Source organism: Mus pahari, chromosome 16 (assembly GCF_900095145.1).
Source record: "Mus pahari chromosome 16, PAHARI_EIJ_v1.1, whole genome shotgun sequence".
NCBI classification, from domain to species: Eukaryota; Metazoa; Chordata; class Mammalia; order Rodentia; family Muridae; genus Mus; species Mus pahari.
In genome coordinates this window covers 7,692,245-7,715,097 of record NC_034605.1, presented here as the reverse complement: position 1 = coordinate 7,715,097, position 22,853 = coordinate 7,692,245, and the positions used below count along the sequence as shown (strand labels likewise).

Sequence of the window (22,853 nt, the reverse complement as noted above, 5' to 3'; positions counted from 1 at the left end):
GGAAACAAGCAGCAATTAAATTTGAAAAAGCGCCCGATATTGAATTTTTTTCTTTCTTGTGGCTTTTCCCAATACCAACCCATTTGTCTTCAAATTCAACAAGGTCTCTCAAAAATGGTAAAGTGCTGATATGCACAGTGGCTGTGTCCATGATTGCCAAAGAAAATCCAGACGCTCCATAAATAGAACTGGGAGCGTAGAGGACTAGGGACTGGGGTGATTGCTCAGTGGTTAAAGTGTTGGCCAGGCAGTGTAAAGACCAGAGTTTGGATCTTCAGAATCCACATCAATGTCTGCTCCGTGTGGTGGCCCGTCTATGATCCCAGCCTCAGAAGAGAGAAAGAGGATCCCAGGGAGACGTGGCTGGCCAGACTAGCCTTATGATAAGGGTTTGACTGAAAGGTACTGCGTTCATGAATAAGGCAGGAGAGCAAACAGAAGATTCCCGATATCCACCTCAGGTTTCCACATGTAAGCCAGCACACATGCAAACATGCATATACACATACGCACTATACATACAAACACACAAATGAAACTAAGTTCTTGCTTAGCTGCTATCGCTGGGTAGAGTTAAACCAGATGACTTTGCCTTGCGAACTATCAGAATACAATTCACTTAAGTATGTTTTCGATAAGAGATCAGAAATAAGTGTGAATCCCTCCCTTAGCTAAGGAGACTATCAACCAAGGTCTGTCTGAGCAACTCCACTTGAAAATCCATACCACAAAGCACAAACATCCCTTGGAGTTTGGTAGGATGAGAATTCCTTCCATCAGCAAGCTCCTCTCCGATGGGTACCACAGAAAAACCATGGCCTCTCTAGCCTGGGCTCAAACCTCAGTTAGATCCCTTTGAGACTACAGGACTTTGGACAGCTACTGACCTTGCTCTTCCCCTGCTTACATTATTCCTGTTGGATCTGGCAACTGCAGAAAATCATCTTGCAATGAATTGGATCTGTAGGGCCACAAAAGGCTTAGGTGTTAAAGGGTTGGTCCCCAGTGCTCGCCAGTACTCAGAGGTCATATCAATGCTAGGTCACTAGAAGCATGTCCTGGAATGACGTGGGCCCAATGAAGGGATCTCAGTCTGTCTTCTTTCTCTTTATCACTTTGAATCACTGGGGTGAAGAGCTGTCTTCCGCCACGTCCTTGCTCCCTGCCATGATGGGCCAACTCACCAACGATGCCAAAGCAACTGGACCAACTGGATCATGACTGGAATGGCAGCAACTCTGAGTCCAAATATTTTTCTTATTTTAATATGTCAATGGTCTCAGCTATGCTATAATAATGGGATATGACAATATCCAGATAGCTCATTCTTTTGCTTTCTCATGTCTTCCTTCCAAAAGTCCCTCCATAGAAACATCCTTTGGGTGCCTGCCACACAACACCACTTTCCTTCCATGATGGTCAGCCCTCTAACTGATCACTCTACTGTTTGAAAGCGGGGGGGGGGGGGCACCACATTACCATAGTCTCTGTAGCTAGAGCTATGACTGGAAGTTGCAGATGTCTGATAGATGCTTTAAAAGGTTTTATTCAGTAAATTTAAATATGGACCCAGAAAAAAAGTTCACTGAAAATTAAAGACCAATTTATTCAAAGAATTTTTTTCTGAGCCCATATAATGAGGTGAATGGAGGTCTAAGAACAAAATAGCTTTGATTTTAAATCATCATTGCTACCATGTCCCTCTCTAAGGTAAAATTAGAAAGTTCAATGAGTGTACTGTGTCTTCTATATGGGCAAACAATATAGAGAGCCACAGAAACAGCTTGCACATTTCTTTAGCTGTGTTCCAGGCATCCAACAGATGTCCAAGCTGTTGTGTATGCAATTATCCTGGAAAAGCTCACCCAAGTCTACTTGGATGTTGGATGCTCAACATTAACTTCCAGCAGAAGTACCACGAGAACTGCTGAACAAAAAGGCATGTGTGGCACTGCCTTTGATTCCGATGGGTGCCTAAGTAGGGTTCTGTCCAACAAGGCCTTTCTTTCCTCTGTCCGGTGCTATTGGGAAAAGTCATGACTAAAGAGTCTCATGATAGGTGCTGAGAGCGAGAGAGTGTTGAACAGTTAGCCCCAAGTGAGACCTTTCTTAGGATGTTCTACAAGGCTCAACCATACTGTGTAAGGGGACCAGAAGAATCTAAGAACTGGAGAAAAGGGTGGTATTGTAGAACGTTGTCTTTGGGGAATGACAAAGTCTTTGCATTTGTTAATATTTAGCAGCTATGATTGCCTAAATGACACCTGCATACAATTAGGACCAGAATGTTCCATTATGGAGCAGGGGATGAAAATGAGAGACCCCTGGCCCTTTCAGAGGATTTGTGGGTTAGTTAAGAGTTGCTGGGAGAAGAACCATTTTCTTTAGTGGGACAGCCATGGGTAAGTTGCCCATGACCCTGTAAACTACCTCTCACCCACATTCTATAAGTAAGCCTAATTCATGGGTTAAAAAAAAATTAAAGTAGAAGAGAGTAGTTGAAAAGAGGAAGGCATCAGTACAAAGGGAGATAGACTACTTGGACATAGTCAGGGATGTGTAGCATCAAAATACATTAAATATAGATATAAAATATCACAATAATGTCCATTATTATTTAACAGACACTAATTTAAAAGTATTCAATAATATTAAGCCATCCCTGTCACTTTAATTGTAATTTCTCTCTGTTCCACTGATGGACATGACTTAACAGCCATGCTCATTCAATCAGCTCCACAAGTAGACTGCTATTTGTCTTCACACACTGGGGACGGAGAGAGAGACAGTAAATCATGAGATAGACGTAAGTATTTGATAGATGATAATGACAGTAAGAGATGGTAGACAAATAACTTGATAGATGACGGATAGGTAGGTTGAGAGGTATACATAAGTAGCTATAAATGCGTAATAGATACATGGTGATGATGATAGATAATAGAGAATAAGGGATAGACAAGGAGGAAGAAGACAGATGGTAAGGAAGATAGATATCATAAGCATAATACAGCTGGATGATAGCTGGATAAATGGATAGATGAACAGGTTGACAGGTGATAACAAAGACAGATTAAAGATATAGATAACAAATGGTAGGGGATAGACAAATAGATCAAAAGATATAGAAGTTACATACTATAAGAAAGATGATACACAAACAGATGATATATAGGCAGATATATAGGTCAGTGGCAGATAAAGAGACAGAATGCTCAGTGGAATATATAGATAACTGAGCAGGTTATCTAGGACAGTGTGGAATAGATCTTTATTTCTTAGATCGGAAAGAGGATGCTCATCTTGGTGGATCCAATGTACATTACCACCACACTTAATCTCTTGGCAACAGTCATGCCTACAAATCTAATCACATTTCAGGCAACCTGAACACACTGGTATAGAAAAATCACACAGCAAGGAAGCATATGCCCACAGAGGCCCATCATATCTGAGGAAGTGAGACACTCACAGAGGTTCATTATATCAAAAAGTTTCCTACAGGTACAGGACACAGGACCTTTTCTCCTAAGAATTAGGGAGCAGAAAGAAGAGAGAGGGAAGAGCAGATTGTGATATTTTAAGTTCTAATAGAATATTTACAATATGTGTCAGTTTTCCCTTTATTTCATTTTTTTCTTTTTCTCTAGAGTTCAGGCTGCCAAAGAAAAGAGGTCACACCTCTGCAGAGTTTACGTGATCAGAGTGACAGGCAGGTGAATACATCCAAAATGATGTGGAGAACACAGAAGGGGACTCCTAGGAATTCCCCATTTGAAATGGCATGCTTCTACTTCTTCTTTTTTTTTTTTTTTTTTTTTGTTGTTGTTGTTGTTAAACACAAGGGTTACAGCCTGGTGGATCTTCTGAGCCAAATGACTTCTAAAGGAAAACACAGATGTTCCCCAACCTCCAGGAGCCACGCTGGGATTCTACCTTCACAGCCTGGAGAGTCTCGCTAATGAAAAAGGTGCAATTATTCACCACACGGAGTGTTTTCAGAGTCATTTCTGCCAGCAGCTCCTGGCCTGTCCAGTCCCAACTCATCATGAGAGTTTGAGGTACTCCTCCCACAACACACTGGCATGGCTCAGCAGACAGACATTCTGCTCCTCTAGTTTCATGTCCCTGAGATATAGCTGGCTCTCCATTTAATATGAGCATGGACCCACGCCTCCAGTATCGCCATGCCATATAAACCAAGTGCAACAGGTAACCAGATTCATAGGATGGTCCAATTATTGTCTGTCCCTGATAATTTTGTGGTGCCCATAAAATGGCCCAGAACTTTAAGGTGTCATCGGAAGCCTTGACTTGGTCCTTAACCTCAGAAAGTCAAGGCTTTCTTCAGGTGACGCGCCATCTTGAGTTTACTTTTATTTTAGGGGATATGCAAAGTTGAACGGACTCTAGTTCCAGCTTATTTAAAACTATCTTCTCTCAACACCATCTTTGAAGTCACCTTCAGGCAGGAATGGACTCTGAGGGGCTGCCTCTCTGAATCTCTACAAAGCCCACTCAAGTTCAATATCCAGAAAGCAAGCTGATGCAGGCTTTAGCTACCATTTTCTAGATACTTCCTTCTCTGTAGCATAGAGACCCCCCTCACCCATATCTTAAGACCCCTCTCCTCAGCCTGCAGCTAGCCTTTCCAAACACCAGGTCTCCATCCACCTATAGACACTATCTACATATAGCAGACCAGACAGAAAGAAAACAACTCCCATTTCACATTTTCTGAAGATACAAAAGTGTTTAATTTTTCCAATACTGCCGATGGCTCGGAAAAGCAGCGCACTCCGTCTCTGCTTCAATTACCTCATTCTCTTTCAGCAAAATGAAATCTGAAGCCATGCAGTGGCTCTGGCACCAAAGGAAGAACATTAGCATAAATATTGGTTTGGTGGAACTCACATTTTTCTTGCACTCCCAGAACTGAAGCTATTTATTTATTTATTTATTTATTTATTGTCCCTCCATCTTGCTACACACGTTTTTAACTATCAGCAGAGCCCAACTTTTGTCATCTGGCTAGGCTTTTAAATTTGGTGGCTGGCAATCTATCAGAAAATGATTGCGAATAACAACCTTTGACTTAGATAAAATCATTTAGTCGAGTAAAATAGCTAAAGAGAGTTGGAAGGCAAGGCCGTGTTGTTGGTTAAGGTAGCTGGCAGGTACTGGAGAGTCTTATGTCAGCAACCAGAACCAGTCATTCGGATCAGCCTGTAGGCACCAGCAAAGGAATGGAATTACTCACTTTGCCTTTGTAAGGTTTGGTAACCCTGACTTGTCAATCAATACCAGGCACTAATACAGGCAAACGACCTAGGCCACCTTAGTCAGCCACAGTCCAATCAATGCTTAGAGCCCTGGCAGACCAAGGGATAGTAATTCTTACCTTGTATTGAAATGGAAATTCTTACCTATTTTTGCCTGGATTTAGTTTTTTAAAGTAAACATCTTTTTTTAAAAAGATTTATTTATTTATTTTATGTATGTGAGCACACTGTCACTGTCTTCAGACACACCAGAAGAGGGTATTGGATCCCGATTAAAGATGGTTGTGAACCACCATGTGGTTGCTGGGAATTGAACTCAGGACCTCTGGAAGAGCAGCCGGTGCTCTTAACTGCTGAGCCATCTCTCCAGCCCCGCCTGGATTTATTTTTGAACCATGATTCCTGTGTGTAGGTATCTATCTTCTGTGCCAATTTATCTGGTCATATTTAACCAGTGATCCTACTGCCTAGCCTAAATAATACTGAAGCATTACCAATTAAACTGTCCCAGCTTGCAATCAGCATTTCTCTTTAGAAAGTTGTCATTTTTAGAATCCATTTGTCACTGGGTAGGGACAGGATGAATAGTCTTCAGTTATCAGATCTAAGGCTAAGCTATATTCAGAGAAGCTGTTTGTAAGACGAAGCTTCAGAGATGGAGATAGAGCTCAGTTGGTCAGAGTGCCTGCCTAGCACGGACAAAGCCCTGGGTCCAATTCTCGGCACCGTATAAACTAGACATGGTGGTATAGGCTGTAATCCCAGCACTGGAGAGACAGAGGCAGGAAGCACAAAAGTTACATGTCATCCTCAGCTGTATAGGGAGCTTGAAGCCAGCTGGAGACTGTCTCAAAAACAAACAAGCAAAGAAACAGACACATGACCTTCGACATGCTGCTGCTGGAGGGCCAGGGCTGACAGTTAGGCCTGTGCTTACTGTGTCTGTCCTGGGAGGTCCTGAGACCTGAGTATCTATAAGCAGCAGTCCTGCTCCTTCTGCCTCCCCCCCTCACCAGCTCACTGATGCTCTAGGTCTCCACATGTTTCCCCTCTCTGAAGCACGTGACTGTTTCACTTCCCTGCAGCCTCACGAAACGCATCTGTGCGTGCCTCATCATGGTTCTGGGGATTCGCTTGCTCAGACCCCTCCGCCTGATTATCTTCCCCCTTAACAAGCAGCTCACTCAAGATTGTGACTTGAAACAACCTATTTGACTAAGAAATAGCCAACCTGTCAAATGCTCCTAAATGAATAATCACTGTCCATGTTTCACAGGGTTCTCCTAAATGCTTTACAGTCCCTCAATACAGATTCGTTTCTAAGTATACAGAAGGTTTTGACAACCAATGGCCTGGAAAATTAACCCTCCTCCAACTGCTTTGATGACGGTTCTCTTTAGGAAAAGTGGTATTGAAACAAAAAAGGTAGGCAGCTAGCTTACTCAATAAATTTCTTGCTACACAAGTATACTGATACATGTTCGAAACCCAAAGCACTCATTAAAATAAAAGACAGAGAGAGGGGGTGTGGGTGGGGAGCGGGGACTAGGCATAGTGACATTCATAAACCAAGAGCTGGGATAGTAGAGACAAACAGATAAACAGATTGCCAATTCTGGCCAGCCAGGTGATGCGAATCATTGTGATTTAGACCAATTTGAGACATGTGGTCTCAAAAAGTAAAGTGGAGAATGGCTGAGGGAAACACATGGAATCGACCTCTGGGGGCTGGTGAGATAGCTCAGCCATTATGAGCGCTGACTGCTCTTTCAGAGGTCCTGAGTTCAATTCCCAACAACCACATGGTGGCTCACAACCATCTGTAATGGGATCTGATGCCCTCTTCTGGTGTGTCTGAAGACAGCTACAGTGTACTGACATACATAAAGTAAATACATTTAAAAAAAAAATGACCTCTGGCCTCAATACACAGATGTATTCCCCTACAGAATGGGAAAGCACATGTATATCAGAGAGAGAGAGAGAGAGAGAGAGAGAGAGAGAGAGAGAGAGAGAGAGAGAAATATGAAGATGCTCTCTGTTAACAGAATCACACCAGCCTGGTGCCACTCTGAGAAATCCTCAACAGTCCAAACTGCTCAGAATAGCAAAGAAAATCACCTGCACACAGCTTCCCCAGGGCTCTTTGGTTCCACTTGACAATGAGACACCATGCAACCTCAGAGCCTCTTGGGTTTTACTCTTGGACTACAACACAGCCTTTTTTTTTACACGTTTACACCTAGGAATGGCCTAGCACCCTCTTTTCCGGCCAGGCCTGACCCGTTTGTCAGAATCTCCCCTGAATGCCAGCTGGTGCTGTGCAACTGAGGTGGTACTTACTCATCTCTGCCAAGCCAAATGTCACCTGCCATAGTTTTGTCCTCTCCCCCTGCCCCTCTGCTCTCAGAGCCCTGTGCTCCCCTCTCTTTAGCCCACCCCTATGTTTATCTAGCTTTGGATCACATAATTTCCTCACAGCAGAATCGGAACCTCAGGCAGACAAAAGCCTAACAGGACTGGGGTTTGATGCAGTCAGTATCTCAGAGAGTGCCTGGCTCTTAGAAGCCACCTCATAAACAGTTGTTCAATGGGGAGGTGGATTGTGGAGCCACTGAATTTTGTTTTAAAAAGCAATCATCATGGCATAGCAGCAATAAAAATGTCATACTAGTGTCCTTTTTCTTAAGAGAGACCCTGAAGCGACTCTGCTGTGTAGGGCAAGAGCAGAACATACCTAGAAGAGTCCAGAAATGATTGCACTGTTCCAGTGGGGTCACCAGATACCACCTGTAGCTGGGCCAGCCAATGCAGTAGAAGAACCCCCAGTGTCCACTTACATCCATCCGGTCACCTCCCCAAACGGGAAGAAAATGGCAAGTAACTTCCAGGTGATGAGTGGCCTAGGCTTTGCCTGGACCAAGCCACAACACAAGCCTCATGAGCATACAGAGACCAGGCAGGGTATCATTACTGTCTGAGTGCAGGCACCAGGCAGGCGTTGTACAGGGAGAGGAGAGCAGAGATATCAGTTGCGCTGGAGATACACCTCCGTTGATAGAATGTTTGCTTAGCATTCAGGAAGCCCTGGGTGAGATACCATCACTACAGTACAAACTTGGGTGTTGGTATACAATGTAATTGCCAAATTTGGGTGGAAGAGGGAGGGGCGGAAGAATTCTAGGTCATCGTTGGATAGACAGGGAATTCAAGGGCAGCCTTGTATATATGAAAACCTGTCTTTAAAAGGCAAAAAGGGAAATGGAAAAGAAAAGATGCCAGTCACTTTATTCTGCCCTCTTGTTTGCCCAAGGTAGCGTCTTCCTTGAAAAATGTAAACAATCTAGGGCTGAATACACACATTCATTCTCCTGTCTTAAGTCTACTGTAACATATCTCCCTAACTCACGTTGGGGGAAAAGCATATTGATTAGAACAGGAGTCTTGCATGGGTAGGGATGTCACTTGCCACCTTGAAATCTCTAGTGCGCCATCCCCAGAGCTGAGATGTGTTTTGCTGAATGTGAAGTAAACTGAATCAAGTTGAGGGACTGAACATCTGCTCTGGAAACTGAACACAATGTAAAGCTCCCCCATTAAAACAGTTCACTCTTACCTCTTTGAGCACCAGCACACACATGCCAGGCCCCACTGACTGAGGTAGCTCTGAAATCCTTCCTTTGTTCAGGAATGGGCCTGAGAAACAGCGGTGGTTGACGAACAGCTGTGGGCAGCAGTACTTGGCATTGATGGCTCCTACTGGAATAGAATGGTACAGTGAGATGCTGGGGATGACGGCTCCTACTGGAATAGCATGGTACAGGGATTGCTCCATCATGACGTATGGGGCTGACAAGACCTGTGCTGGATCCACAGATCTCACTTTGACTGTTGAAGAATCCGATTGGACTCTGAATAGTCATTGCTTCCCCTAGAGCTAGTGCTGTTGTGACTCTAAGCAAGCATCCTAACTTCAGTTGGAAAGTATGACAGAGACATGATTTTCTTCTTGGAGAAAGGTGTCTTGTGTGCTAACATCAACACATTTTCATATCTGCAATACTATCTTAAGACGCTGGTTATTTTTCCCACTATGTAAATATAGATTTTTCTGTGAATTCTATAGTATCTAAGACACAGAAAGAAACAGACAACAGCAATGAAAAGCCAGGTATCATTACAGAGTTCAAGGACAAACACTGTCCTACAGATATGATCCCCTCTATGTCCTACTCCAGTAACTCCCCTCATTTCCCATAGAATGGTTGTTCTCAGGCTTCCTAACACTGTGACCCTTTAGTACAGTTCTTCATGTTGTGATGACCCACACCCATAACATTGTTTTCATTGCTACTTCATTAAGTGTATCTGTGTTTTCCAATGGTCTTAGGCGACCCCCGTGAAAGAGGATACGATCCACAGGTTGAGAATCCAGTGCCTTAGAAGTATCCATCACACTGAATATGATATTTATCATTCTCATACAAGTTAGACAACTTTAGTGCTCAACACGTGCGTGTGTGCAGCAAGTGACAGATACCTGGGATCTTCACAAACACATTTCATGGGTGGTTTTCTGTCAAATTTTGTTAGTTTGCTTAAGTTTTATAGAGTCACAAGTCAATAAGCATATAGCAGATTTTGCCAACACATTGAAAACACTCTGTTTTCATGTGTATATATGATTCCGCCCTTCTAGTCATGTATCTTAAAACCTCCTAGCTGTTCCTAGTTTTTTAGAGTTTCCAGTCATGATTTAAGGAATGCACCTTCAAAAGTTGACTTCAGCATATGGGCAAGAGATTTGTGTAATGGCATGGCGGAAGTAGAATTGGCTTCTCCATCCACCTACATACCTAGAGAGGTGAAGCTGACCATACTGTTCCCCACAGTGATGACCTCACTAACATTTCCAACAGCATCACATTAGAATTGCTGTTGTTCCACATCCAGGCCAACTAGGTATCGCTAGATTTTTCCATATTGCTGAAGGAGAGAAAATTACCATCACAGGACTTGAACTCCTATCCTTGGAATACGCTCATCCAGCAGGGCACGTTGGTTTTCTAGCTCTACATCCCAGACTGGTGTGGAATTCACAGCTCTTCTGCTATAAGATTGCAGGTGCTGGAATAATAGGTATGCACAACTACCTCTGGTTTGAGTAACATTTCTTGGTGTTTATGAATACTAGATTGTTGTCCCTCTTTGGGCTAAGGGCCCTACTCTCTGAACCAGTGAGATTCCTTCAAAAACATTAGTATTTGTTTGAAGGCAATTTAACAGTTCAGAAAGGCATCTTTCTTAAACTTAATAGCCAGTAAATGGGAAGTAGGAATTTTATATTGAATGTATAAAAAGGATAATATTACTGCAGTAGACTATAAACAGGTGTAGTTTTCCAAAAAAAAAAAAATTTAAGTTCTATACAAGAAGGAAGAAAATTAACTTTACAAACTGAATTTACTTATAATTTTTGGTAGTATTAGCCAGACCTGTATATGTTAAATGTACATCTAATCTATTTATAGAATAGAGATTTTAGCTATTCCAGTTTATGCAGACATATCTATAGTTACACTTGATGGTCCAATAGTAGCTCATAACTCTGTCTCACGGAGATGCAAGGCTTAATGTGTTGATGAATATATTGTTCACAATCAGACTGGGGTTAGCATGAGTAAATCAAAAGTGAGTGGATATATGTAAGTCACTGGGGCGGTGGAACAAATAGATAAGCCAGAGACAGTGTCACACACTTGAAATTCTAGTACTAGACTGGCTGAGGCACGAGGATTGAGAAGTCAAGGCTAGCCTGGGCTACCTAGCAAGACCATGTCTCAAAAAGTCGTGTGGAACTGTGATAAAATAACAAGGAAGGATTGGCCAATACCAGTTCTCCATGTTTTCCTTTTCTTCACCAGGGTCAGGGACGCAGGATGCTAATCTGATTTACAATGGCCAAATATCAAACATGTTCTTTTCCTGAAGATTACAAGACCGGTCTACAGACCCTGAGCAAACAGTAATAAGATGAAGTACAACTTTAGCTTCATAAAAGTTCTTTTTAAATGTCTGTCTGTGAGTGCGTAGTATCCGAAGGAAGGAAGGAAAATGGGCTCAAAATTGAGAAGCAGGAACTATAGCCACACACGTCTGCCGTCACGATGACGCAATGGAAGAGATGGTGTCTTTCATGAGGTGTATTTACCTGGACTGTCCATCTGCTGCGGCAGCAAGCAAAGCTCATGAGGTATTTTCTCAACAGGCACTGGGGATAATAATCTGTGGATAAAGAAAATCAACTATTAAAGGCACAGGCTTAAGAAGAAAGGATTGGCACTGAGGACTCTTCATATTTAAAATTAGTATGCCAGGAATAAAAGACAAAGCCATTCCAAGGTAGGCCATTTGTACAAAAATAGCCCCAGTCCACCAAATAAGCAGGTCATTGTGAAAAACTGGAGTTCAAATCCATTTGAAGACCCTAACAACCCTAGGCACACAGGTCTCTGAGTGGCCAAACCGGACCAATGAGTTTCTTCTAAACTTGGAATAATGTCTTCAACTATATTCTAGATACAACTGGCATACAATTAATGTCGGACTTCTCCACTGAATTGTCTAATTAAAACAACCTTCAGGTGACTTTGGACATCTTTAACCTATGCCTCTGTGAAAACACAGATATACTAAAAAGATGGCTCAAGAGGAAGAACTATAAAATGATGATTGTTGAAACTTTAATTCTGGCTTGTTCTTTAAGAGTTCAGGTTAAAAGTACATAGAGAAATCTAATTTTTAAAAGTGTGGTGTAAGGAGAATATAGGAAATCTGGGAATCACAGGGGTTCACCTGGGGTAGCCACATAGTGACTGGAGTTTTTGAAAATTGACCTAAGGATCAAATAAACCATCAACAGATATCTTAAGATGAAGGAGGGCTGCATCCTCTCGAGCAGTGGATATTAGACTCTGGTTCCCTATGCCTACAGAACTGGCATCAGCTGGAATATGTAGGAATACAGATTCTCAGATTAAACCCCACATATCCTACACCAGAAATCCTGCTCATGGGGCCCAGCAATCTGTGTGAGGAGTGAGAGTCATTAATCATTGAGCTGCAAGTCAGGACTCATTAGCAAGAGTGCACTGCTGATCTGACCACGTCATGCTACATAGATAAACTGGCGCTAGGTCACAAGCCTGCCCCGTAGCGTTCCGTGATGACGGTACATAAAACACCCCACGTCATTATCCTCATTCAGTGACTGCTTCAAGTATCTGTTTCATTTCTTTTATTTAAATTTAAGCCTGAATGCATGCAAAGGTGCTGTTTTCAGTTAGTTTTATTACCATATGTTTTTGTTTCCTTAAGAAAACACAATCCCTTCAGATGGAAGGAACATTTGGATGTGTTTTAAATATTTTATAATGTGTAAAAGACTCACCAGGAATTCCAACTTTTCAAACACATCCCGCCCTCATGTACAACACATTACCCTAAAACCTCCATTCCCCCATCAAACCGCAACCTATATCTACATCAAAAGGGAAAGCCAACAATTTTTTTACACTTGAGACCAAATTTTGTATTTAAAAAAAAAACTCAATAGTTATTGTTTTTAAATGAGAATGTTAAGACATGAAGGACAAAAGCCACTTCTCAAGTTCAGCCAAATGGGTGTCTGGGCACAGAGGATTTTTGCCTTCAGGTGTTCAGGGTCAGCAAAACAGATCACCCATCTGTGAACTACACTTGCCACCCAGGGCCACAGACTCAGCACCAGAGGCAGTCATGCCCATCCATGTGAAATTACAAATGAGAAATAACCAATGGGGCTGTAGAAGGCTTTGAGGGTGGGCTCCGAATTCTGCACATCATGACTGCACAAGGAGGAACAGGCGTCCCATGGCTGGTAAGCTGCTCACTAGCTGATGCCCCAAGAAAACCTCTCAGGCTATTTGTAGCTAACCATGCACTTAATGAGAAGAAAATGAAAGTAGGGGAAATACGTACTGGTTTTCCGTCTTGAAATGGACAGTCTTTCTCTTGCTTTTGGCTGTAAATGGGAAAAGAAAAAGAATAGGACACTGTTAGTAAATTTAATCCTTTTTTAATGGCTTAGTGTAAAATTTTAACCTGTTTGATTTATTTAGAGGTGGGGTCTCATGCAGCCTAGAACTGGATACGTAGCTGAAGGCAACCTTGTACGTCTGAACCTCCAGGATCTACCTTCAGTGTTGGGATTCCATGGGTGCACCACTACGACCAGCCTGAATAGTTCTGGGACTGAGCCAGGCTTTCAGGGATGCTAAATAGGTGGAGAAAGTAGCTATGTAGGAGCCCCTCATTACTTCTGAATAGGACAGGGACCATTTTAATATGTCTTCTAAGCCACTAAATAATGAAAACAGTCTTTATGGCAAAGTCATAATTATTATTTTTATTAAGATAAATCCTTGTGTCCATTCTTAAAACTAAAAAGCTGTTGAAGTCAAACAACAAATATACATCTATTGTCCTAGCATAAAATAGATATGGTTTTATCAAACATGAAAAAAAGTGTAAGTACATTTATATAATCTTATCACTACACTGGTTATTTTATTTTAAAGGGTACTTTATAAAAGGAAGATAAAGAAAGCACACATTACACTGCACATAAACACACATTAAGATAAATTGTTGCAAACCCCACAGAAATTCTGATAAGGTGAAATACACAGCTAAGATAATCCACCTCCAAGTCAGCGTCAATGAAAGGGAAGAGACAGCTAGCAATGTATCTGCTCAAACATTCAAATAAAACCAGCACATAATGATAGGGAGATAACACTCTCTGTAATAGGTTTAAAGACTTGTTTTATTTTTAACTATACAGTGTGTCTAAGTGTGGCTATGTGTACGTGAGTCCAGACAAGGCTGTCAGATCCCTTGGAGCTGGAGGTCCAGGTGGTTTCGAGCTGCATGATGTGAGCCCTGGGTACCAATCCGACAATCAGGGTCTCTACAAAAGCACTATACATTTGTAACCGCTGAGCATCTACCCAATTCCATTTCTTGCATTCATTTCTTAACTTAAGCACACATCGTTCTGTAAAAGAGGCATTCTTGAACTGTTATCCTACCCAATGCTAATAGATGTAGAAATTTGATTAGCACAAACAAGTGCTAAGTTGGGAAGTGTGGTGCCTGCCTTTAATCCCAGAACTAGGGAGGCAGAGGCAGGTGGATCTCCGTGAGTTTGAGCCCAGCCTGGTCTACAGAGTGAGATCCAGAACAGTCAAAGATATATTGTGAGACTGTCTTGGGGGGAAAAATGTTGAAGTTAAAAGATACAGACTTATCTGAGTCAAGACTGCTAGAAGACAAAGCTGTGGTCTATCTTTTTATCCAGGTGATAAACATTTATACTAACAGAGGAGCTGAAGACACGGTCACTCATATGTATGCATATCCACACATAGATACATACATACACACACATTTAAAATAAATCTTCAAGAAGACTAAATGTAAAACCTGATATGAGGAAAACTCAATAGACTGTCACTCATAATTAGTCACTACAATACAAAGTATAAACTTATATAGGCTCCAATATGGGAAAAAAGGTTGTGTTGTTTGTGCAATGCCATGGTAAGACTAAGTACAGCAGGCTTGGGAGCAAAATGCAAAACTGAGAAAGTGCTAATGTGCTCACATCAAGGTTTAGTGCATTGGTTTCTCAATAGCTAAGATATGGAAGCAACCTAGCTGTACATCAACGGGGGAACAGATAAGGAGCATGTGGCATAGAAACCAAATGGATTTTTTTCCAGCCATAAAGAAGAATGAATTTGTTGCTGTTTCAGAAAGATGTGTGCAGCTGGACATGACCATATTAAGTGAATGAAGCCCATCTTCAGAAGACAATGCCATTGGTTTTCTCTCATTTGTACTTTATAGATTTTATAGTTACGTGAAACCGTGTATGCATATATCAAACGAAAGTAGAAATGAACTAGGGAAACAAACAGGGAAGTGGGAAGGCAAGGTGGGAATGAAGGGAAGACGGGATAAAGAGGCAATAAACTCAACACGCAGTACATACACACATGAAAAAGAGCATGCATACAAAGAGCTTGACTATGCCCCCAAATTAGGAAGAACTTCTAAGTGGTGGCTAGGGTTATTAAGACCTTACTATACTCAATTTAACTTAGGAAACAAAATACTGCATTCACTTTAAGCAACATGTGACTTCTCTCCATAGGAACTGGAAGACTTTGCAGTTTCTCCTGTCTGAAGGGAGGAAGGAAGGGAAGCGTGTGTGGCAAGAGACTCTGTCCAAGGGATAGTAAAAACAAGGCTGTAATGGATCCTAGAGAAGACGTCATGCAGTCCACATGGTCTAGTTAGTCATGTCCAAAAACTCGGGTGTGGAATAATTAATATGACCTCAGGAACACTCTCCCTGTCACCCATTTACAAGGAGGCATATTTTTAACCTGTTAAGACAACACAGCCACCAGTCAGAAATAGGGGAAGTTCTAGACTTCTCCATGTGCATGCTAAGGACCCTCTTAAATCTGTGGGCATCAAAGATGAGAAACCACCTCTGAAGAAACTTTGTTTACCACAGAGTCCTAAAGATGCCCAGAAGTAAAGTACAGAACAGGGCTCTAGGAGGAAGTAAGGCTGACCCAAACGTTCTCTAAGGATAACACTACAATTGCCACCTCTTTAAAAGAGAGCTTTTAGAAAAACTATGGTGTGTGTGTGTGTGTGTGTGTGTGTGTGTGTGTGTGTGTTCTCACACATGTGGAAATCAGAGGACAATGTTAAATGTCAGTCCTTATTTCTATCTACCTTATTGAGATAGGGTCTCCTCTTCACTGCTACTAACACCATGTTGCTGGCCTGTGAGCTCCTGGGTATTCCCCTGTCTCCACCTCCCACTTCATCACAGAAACACTGGGATTACAAGCCTACACCACTGAGTCTGGCTTTCCATAGGTTCTGGGATCTGAACTCGGGTCTTCATGTTTGCAGGGAAGCACTTCACCCACTGAGCCCTCTCCCTAAACTCAAATATCAATCATCTCAACAAAACATGAGGCCTGTTATCTTTAAGGGCTCATACTATTTAAGTAGTATCTTTTATGTACATTAAGAAGAAATAAATGCAAAGATGCACTTGGTTTGAAGACTTTTAAGCCCTGGAGTTTCCAGGGGACAGGACCTACAGTGCCATGATATGGTTGCTTTATGTATATGGATGTGATGTGTTGTAATTTAACTACATTACATGAGGTAAGCCGGTTAGTAACAGAGCTATGTTCAAGTCTGAAACTGCAGGCAAAGATGCTCTTTGTATGCTCCATGTAGGGGGCTTATGAAAACAGAGGTTGCTGAGTCCCCACCCCCAAGATATCTGATTCGAGATAATCTGGTTATGGACTGAGAACCTGTCATATTGGTAAGTTAGCAGAAATGATATAATTTGGTATTGGGGGCATCAAAAATATGAGGTCCTATATTGTTAAATTTAAACATTGCTCAGTTATTGTTAGTCATTGATGCTAAGAGCATTTAGGTCAGTAAATGGCTCAGATCACGTTTGATTACTTGATTTTTGTCTGGAGGATATGTGTGTGGTGCCAGAATACATGTGTATATGTGTAGGCCAGAGCAAGACATCAAGTGCCTGCCTCTATTCCTCCCCACATTTTGTTTTATGCCAGCGTCTCCCACTGAACCTGAAGCTCGCCTATTCTGCTAGGCTGGCAGGCCAGCAAGCAAGCTTCTGGGATCTACCTATGTCTGATTCCTAATGCTGGAGTTACTGGCAGGTAGAGGCACGCCTAGCTTCATACCTGGCTGTGGGGAGTTTGGTCCTCATATATGCACAGCAATAGTCACCTAATGGGCGGATTCTCTGGCCCTATGGATTCCTTAGGGGAAACTACATGAAAAGAGCTAGAGTCCCCAATAAAATAATAATAGAAAAACATCACGTCAGTCCATGCCTTCAATCCCAGCATTTAAAAGACAGAAGTCAGCAAATCTCTAAAAGTCAGAGCCCAGCAAGGGCCTACACAGTGATACCCTTTCTCAAAAAAAACTGAGAAAAGAAAACAATAACAACAACCTCATGATGTCTAACCTAAGCTTTCTCGATGAAAACAATGGATCGCACTGCGATTGCCCCCTTACTGTCACCTAGAAGGATGTCCAAATGTCCATCTGATGTCAGCATTTAAGGAACAACTGAGGTACCAATACAGGCATGCCTCAGAACACCTGAAACCCTTAGTGTCCCAACCTCCCGTACCCAAGAGCCCATTCAGTCACTGTGAGTATGCACGTGAGGTGTTTATCAAATCTCTTTCCACTGGAAAACACTTACAGGATGCTTTGTATGGTGTGGTCAGAGGGTAAGAATTGGCCTCACACCAGCCCACGGGGAAGATATCCATGGAGTCCATGTCCACGATGACATCTGGCATTGGGCTCTCCAGACCTGCGTGGGGAGAAGCCAACATGATGGTTATCAGGAAGAAACACACACACAATACAGCACAACACCCCCAAGACTGAGAAATACATTTCTGGGAATGGTTTGCACACTGGTAAGAGTATAAGGGATGGCTTAGAAAATCTGTAGTCTTAAAGCAGGTACTAAATATTGAGAGAAGCTGAGATAGCTCAAAGAAAATCGAAGTTTGGAGGAAACATATATGTCGCCCTAAAAAATGAGGAGGGAGAGGATGCTAGGAAAAACTGGATCGGAGCCAGATATGTTCAAAAAGGGACCAGATGTCCCCTTTTCCTAAGAGTAGCTATGAAATTAAAGACATGTGGTACAGCTTGTAAACCACCATGGGAGAATTCATTCCACACCAAGCAAAGAGTAACTGTTAACTAAATAAAAGCAAACATTACAGCCAAAAGCTACAACCACAGGGAATCCACTACTTAGGAACCGAGAGATGAGGCAATCTGCTGAGAGGCTGTGTCTGCCCCTCAGCTTTGACTGAAGTGGCTCACTTTTGTATATTTGTATATACAAGTATGTGTTTGTGTATGTGCAGTTGCATATATGTGCAGGTATGAGTGCAATTCTGTGTGGAAGCTAGAGGTCAGCCTCCTAGGTCATCCCCTCCGCCACACACACCTTAGTTTTTGAGATGGGGTCTCTGACCCTAAGATCTTAAGCAGGCTAGGTTGGCTGGCCAGTGTGATTCAACTCAGGGACCCAACTGTCTCTGCTACACCATATGCACATACCACAACACTCAGGTTCTTTTTGTGCCTTTGTGGCAAGTACCTTACCAACTGACCCACCACCCAGGCCCTAGACTCATTCATTTTCAGCTCAGTTTGACCCACAGATGCTATGTCACACAAAACACTTTTCTATGAGGAAATCTTCTTTTATTCATGAAAAATGTCTAACACCACATCCTGTTTCCTAATTGCAACTGTGCCCTGCGGCGAACCATCATCACAGCTGAGAAATGTTGAGAAAAGATGAAACCTACAATGGGAGCTGAAGCATCGAGCACCCTGAGCTACAGAGAGAACAAAGTTGGACAGCATCCCACTAGTTAGCAGGAGAAAATTCCACAAGGAACCAATAGTTCTCACAAAACAAAACAAAACAAAACAAAACAAAACAAAACAAAACAAAACAAAACAACATTTCGATGGACAAATTCTCAAAGAACCAAAAGAAAAGAGGTCTATTAAGAGCCAGTGACCCTCTGATTCTACTTAGCCTCGTTGTCTTCAATGATATTTAAGATAAAAATATCCCCGTATCCCTCATCAGATATCCAACTTATCACACAGTACCTACAGAATTTCAGATCTTCCCCTGACCTGCCTCCCTAAAATGGCAACAAGCTAAACACCAAGTCCCAAACACAAAGCAGTCGCAGCTGCACTGTGACCTCCATGACTGACAACCCTGCCTTCTCCATCCTTAGGAAGATATGGTGGAAACTGAGTGTGCACTCCAGTAAGCAAAAGCTCTGAATTTACTACTAAGCCAATAAACTGGTGACTATAAACCGTTTTGGAGGGAGATGGCTCAGTCAATGAAGCGCTTGTTTCGCAAGCACAAATCCTAAAGCCTTATGTTTGTGTGCTTGTTGTTTTTGTTTGGCTTGCTTTTTAAACCAGGCAGCGTGGCACATGTTTGTCATCTCAGTTTTCGGGAGGCAGAAACAGGCAGATCCCTAAGTTCCTGTCTCGCAATGAGAGACTCTGTTTCCAAAATCAAGCTGGACAGAACCTGAGGAGCTATAGTTAAATTTGTCCTCTGGCTTCTGTGTGCATAGGAACACATGTGCACCTGAACACACACACACACACACACACACACACACACACACACACACACACGCGCGCGCGCGCGCGCGCGAGCTTTTCCAAGTAACTTTCCCAGTATCTTCCTATGGACCAGACTCTCTGCATACTGAAAGGCTCATGAATCCTAGAGGGTCTATACAAAAGAGTCTTGAGGATGTTACCCAAAGCATAAAACCATTTCCTCCACTTTGGGTTCATAAAAGTAGTAATTGTTTCTTTGTGTCTCAACCATTTTCCCACAGGTTAAATTTATCCACCAGAAGTATCTTCACTTTTAGATTGTGTTTAGCCATAAAGATCTCCAAGGTTTATTAAAAGCCATACTTCCAAAGGACTCACAGAGTGAACTTGACTGCCTAAAGCTCCCCCCATCCAAATGTTCTGTTGGCTCAAGTATTACACCACATTAGTGTTTGATGATATACACTTCTGTATAATGTATACGTTACTGTGTTGTTCTGGCTGCCTTCGCCATGCTTTAAGGTCCTTTCAACATGGCTCTCACCCAAGGAAACAAACATGAGCTAAGAGGTGCTGACTACTCTTTTCTCCTCAAGAAACTTAGACCCCCGCTTTCCTTCCACCCCAAATCTTGCCTCTGAAGGCATCTTTGAAATAAGAGAGGATGGAAATGTGGGTTATCCTGGCTTGGAAAGTCAGGATGCAAACATGAGGGTCTAAGTTTGGTTCCTGGGCCTAGTTGTGCATAATGTTAACTCAGGCAGTGCATAGGGGGTGGGAGGTAGAGAGAGGTGGATCTTAACAGCTTACTGGCCAGCCAGCCTAGCCAAAATGGCAGGCTTCAGATACTGTGAAGGAACTGAAGGTACTGGGAAGATACTCAAGGAAATAAAGTGGGAACCAGCAGAGGAAGACACCTGAAGTTCCTCAGTGGCTTCTGCATGGGGACACACAGGCTGTGAAGAAGATAAATGGAAGGAAGCTGGATTCTGTACGTATCCCAAATGTACATATACTACACCAAGGAAGGAGGGAGAAAGGGAGGACGACAGGAAGGGAGGGAGGGAGGGAGAGAGGGAGGGAGGGAGGGATGGATGGAAGGAGGGAGGGAGGCAGAGATGGAGGGAAAAGAAAACCCGTGTACAAGTAAGCAATGTGGGTATCACCCAGGAACACTTCTCCTGATGCCAATCTTGTAAACTCCATTCTGGGTGGTGAGTAGCAACTTCATACTTCCTCATATCAACTTTATCGATTGCTGTGAGTAGTCTAAATCTAAATACATCTGCCAAGATTCCAGATAACATTTTAAGGAAAAGCTAATATTTCCAAGACTGGAGTCCTAACAGCTTAGAAAAACGATGCATGTGTCCAGGACTCTTCCTTGTTTGATCTAGGACTCCTGGGAATTATAGAAACAAAGCTAGAGGTTTCACAAAAGAGTCAATGCAATATCTATCACTTAATATGTAAGCAAAGGGCTGGTGAGATGGCTCAGCGGATAAGAGCACTGACTGCTCTACCAAGTGTCCTAAGTTCGAATACCAGCAACCACATGGTGGCTCACAACCACCCGTGGTAAGATCTGACACCGTCTTCTGGCACATCTGAAAACAACTACAAAGTACTTATGAATAATAATAAATAATAAATCTTTTTAAAAATATGTAAGCAAAATATGCTGTGTAAAATTAAAACATGCTGTATAAAATTCCTGAAGAATTAAAAATATTTATAAAAGTAAAACAAAACCCTTGTAGATAGGACCACACTCATGCTCTGCCTTTGTCTAAGCTGAGACCCATCAGTACCACTTGACTTGCTCAGGCTAATCTAAAAGGTACATCTCAAAACCCATCAGGAAGCACAATGCAGAAGACTCCCTCCATGGGAAAGTATGCAAATCATGTAGGGTATATTCGAGTGATGGAACATTCGGCAGCTATTAAATACTTACTGTAATAATCCCCAACATGTATCATGAGGTAAGAAAAGACAGGGTGCATCCCATGTGTATAACGCAAACATTGGTCTGTTTTCAAGGGGTGAGGAGATGTGTGTGTGGTGTGTGTGTTGCACTGTGAAATACCAATGGTGGTATTCCACAAGAAAAGAGCAAAATGCATAGGAGGAGGGAAGCCAAGAGCAAGAGTGAGAATCTAACACAGCCTCTACAACTCCCAGAATAACAAAAGCACAGCAGAGCCAATAAGGAAAGAAGGATTTGTGTATAAACACTGGGTTACCATTAAGGTCAAATTAACATTCAAGTTACCATACCAAAAAAAAAACAAAAAAAAACAAAAAAAAAAAAACAACAATGGAACCATTGCCAAAAAAACCAAAAACAAGAACAAAAACAAAACCTTCCCTAGTCCTGAAGAAAACTTAGAAGCATCTGAGTATGTGGACTCGGGTAGGAACCTTAAAGATGATTTCCCATCTCCCAAAGCCTTTGTCCTCACATCTCAGATCCCAAGACTCTGCCTGTGTGATTGCTAGAACTTTGCATAGCAGATAAATCTAGTCAATGACACTGGCTAGTCAACAGAGATGCTGACTGCTGACTTGTTCAAACTCAAGGCATCAGGATGGACAGCACAGGAAGATGGCTTAGCAGAGCACCTCAGAGAGGGACACAATTCTTTCAGGGTCCCAAAGTTAAGGTTATATCACTTCCAACAAGCCACAAGAGAGAGGAAGTGCAGGTGAATTAGAGGAGATGTTAAGAACCACAGGCAAGAGGGATGCAAGGGGAGAAAGTCTCTGAGCCAACCATGATACAAGTAGATGGTTTTCATTTCCTTCAGTAATAGACTTGGAGCAACCTTTTCCATCTTCCTTAAAAGCTGGGATGGGAATAAAGGTAAGGGGTGTTTAAGGGAATAACTTCACTTTGGTTAATGCTCTTAGTCGAAGTCAAAGAGCATGGCAAATGTGAACAGGCTTGGGGATGAGATGGAAAGAGAAAATGTAAGTAAGACGAGAGGAAAGCATCCAGAACCAAGTGATGGATGGAGCCCTGGCTGTGACCTTCAGTGCTCATCCCCTATGCGATACCAAGCAACAAAGGAGCTTTTGGAGCATCTCTTTGTCTGTCTTGGAGCCAAACTCTCAGGAAAAAAGAGAGAACAGAATGGTGACCCGGCAAGGAGAAAAGATTAAAGTCAGAGGAAATACATAGTCTGAAAGAAAATGGTACCAAATGGTACCAATGTAACTGAAGGTGTGTGTGTGTGTGTGTGTGTG

At 42.3% G+C, this 22,853-nt stretch overlaps 1 protein-coding gene across 4 annotated transcripts in view; it reads right to left on the bottom strand.

The window, feature by feature from the left end:
- Sfmbt2 (Scm like with four mbt domains 2) overlaps positions 1–22,853 on the bottom strand; it is a 186,876-nt gene that overhangs the window by 25,976 nt on the left and 138,047 nt on the right. For all 4 annotated transcript variants that reach the window (XM_029547654.1, XM_021215581.2, XM_029547653.1 and 1 more), the window contains 4 exons: positions 17,677–17,790; positions 13,302–13,344; positions 11,494–11,567; positions 8,899–9,041 (listed from right to left, as the gene is read on the bottom strand). In XM_029547654.1, the coding sequence (XP_029403514.1) occupies positions 8,899–9,041; positions 11,494–11,567; positions 13,302–13,344; positions 17,677–17,790 (374 nt within the window). The remainder of the gene's footprint in view (positions 1–8,898; positions 9,042–11,493; positions 11,568–13,301; positions 13,345–17,676; positions 17,791–22,853) is intronic.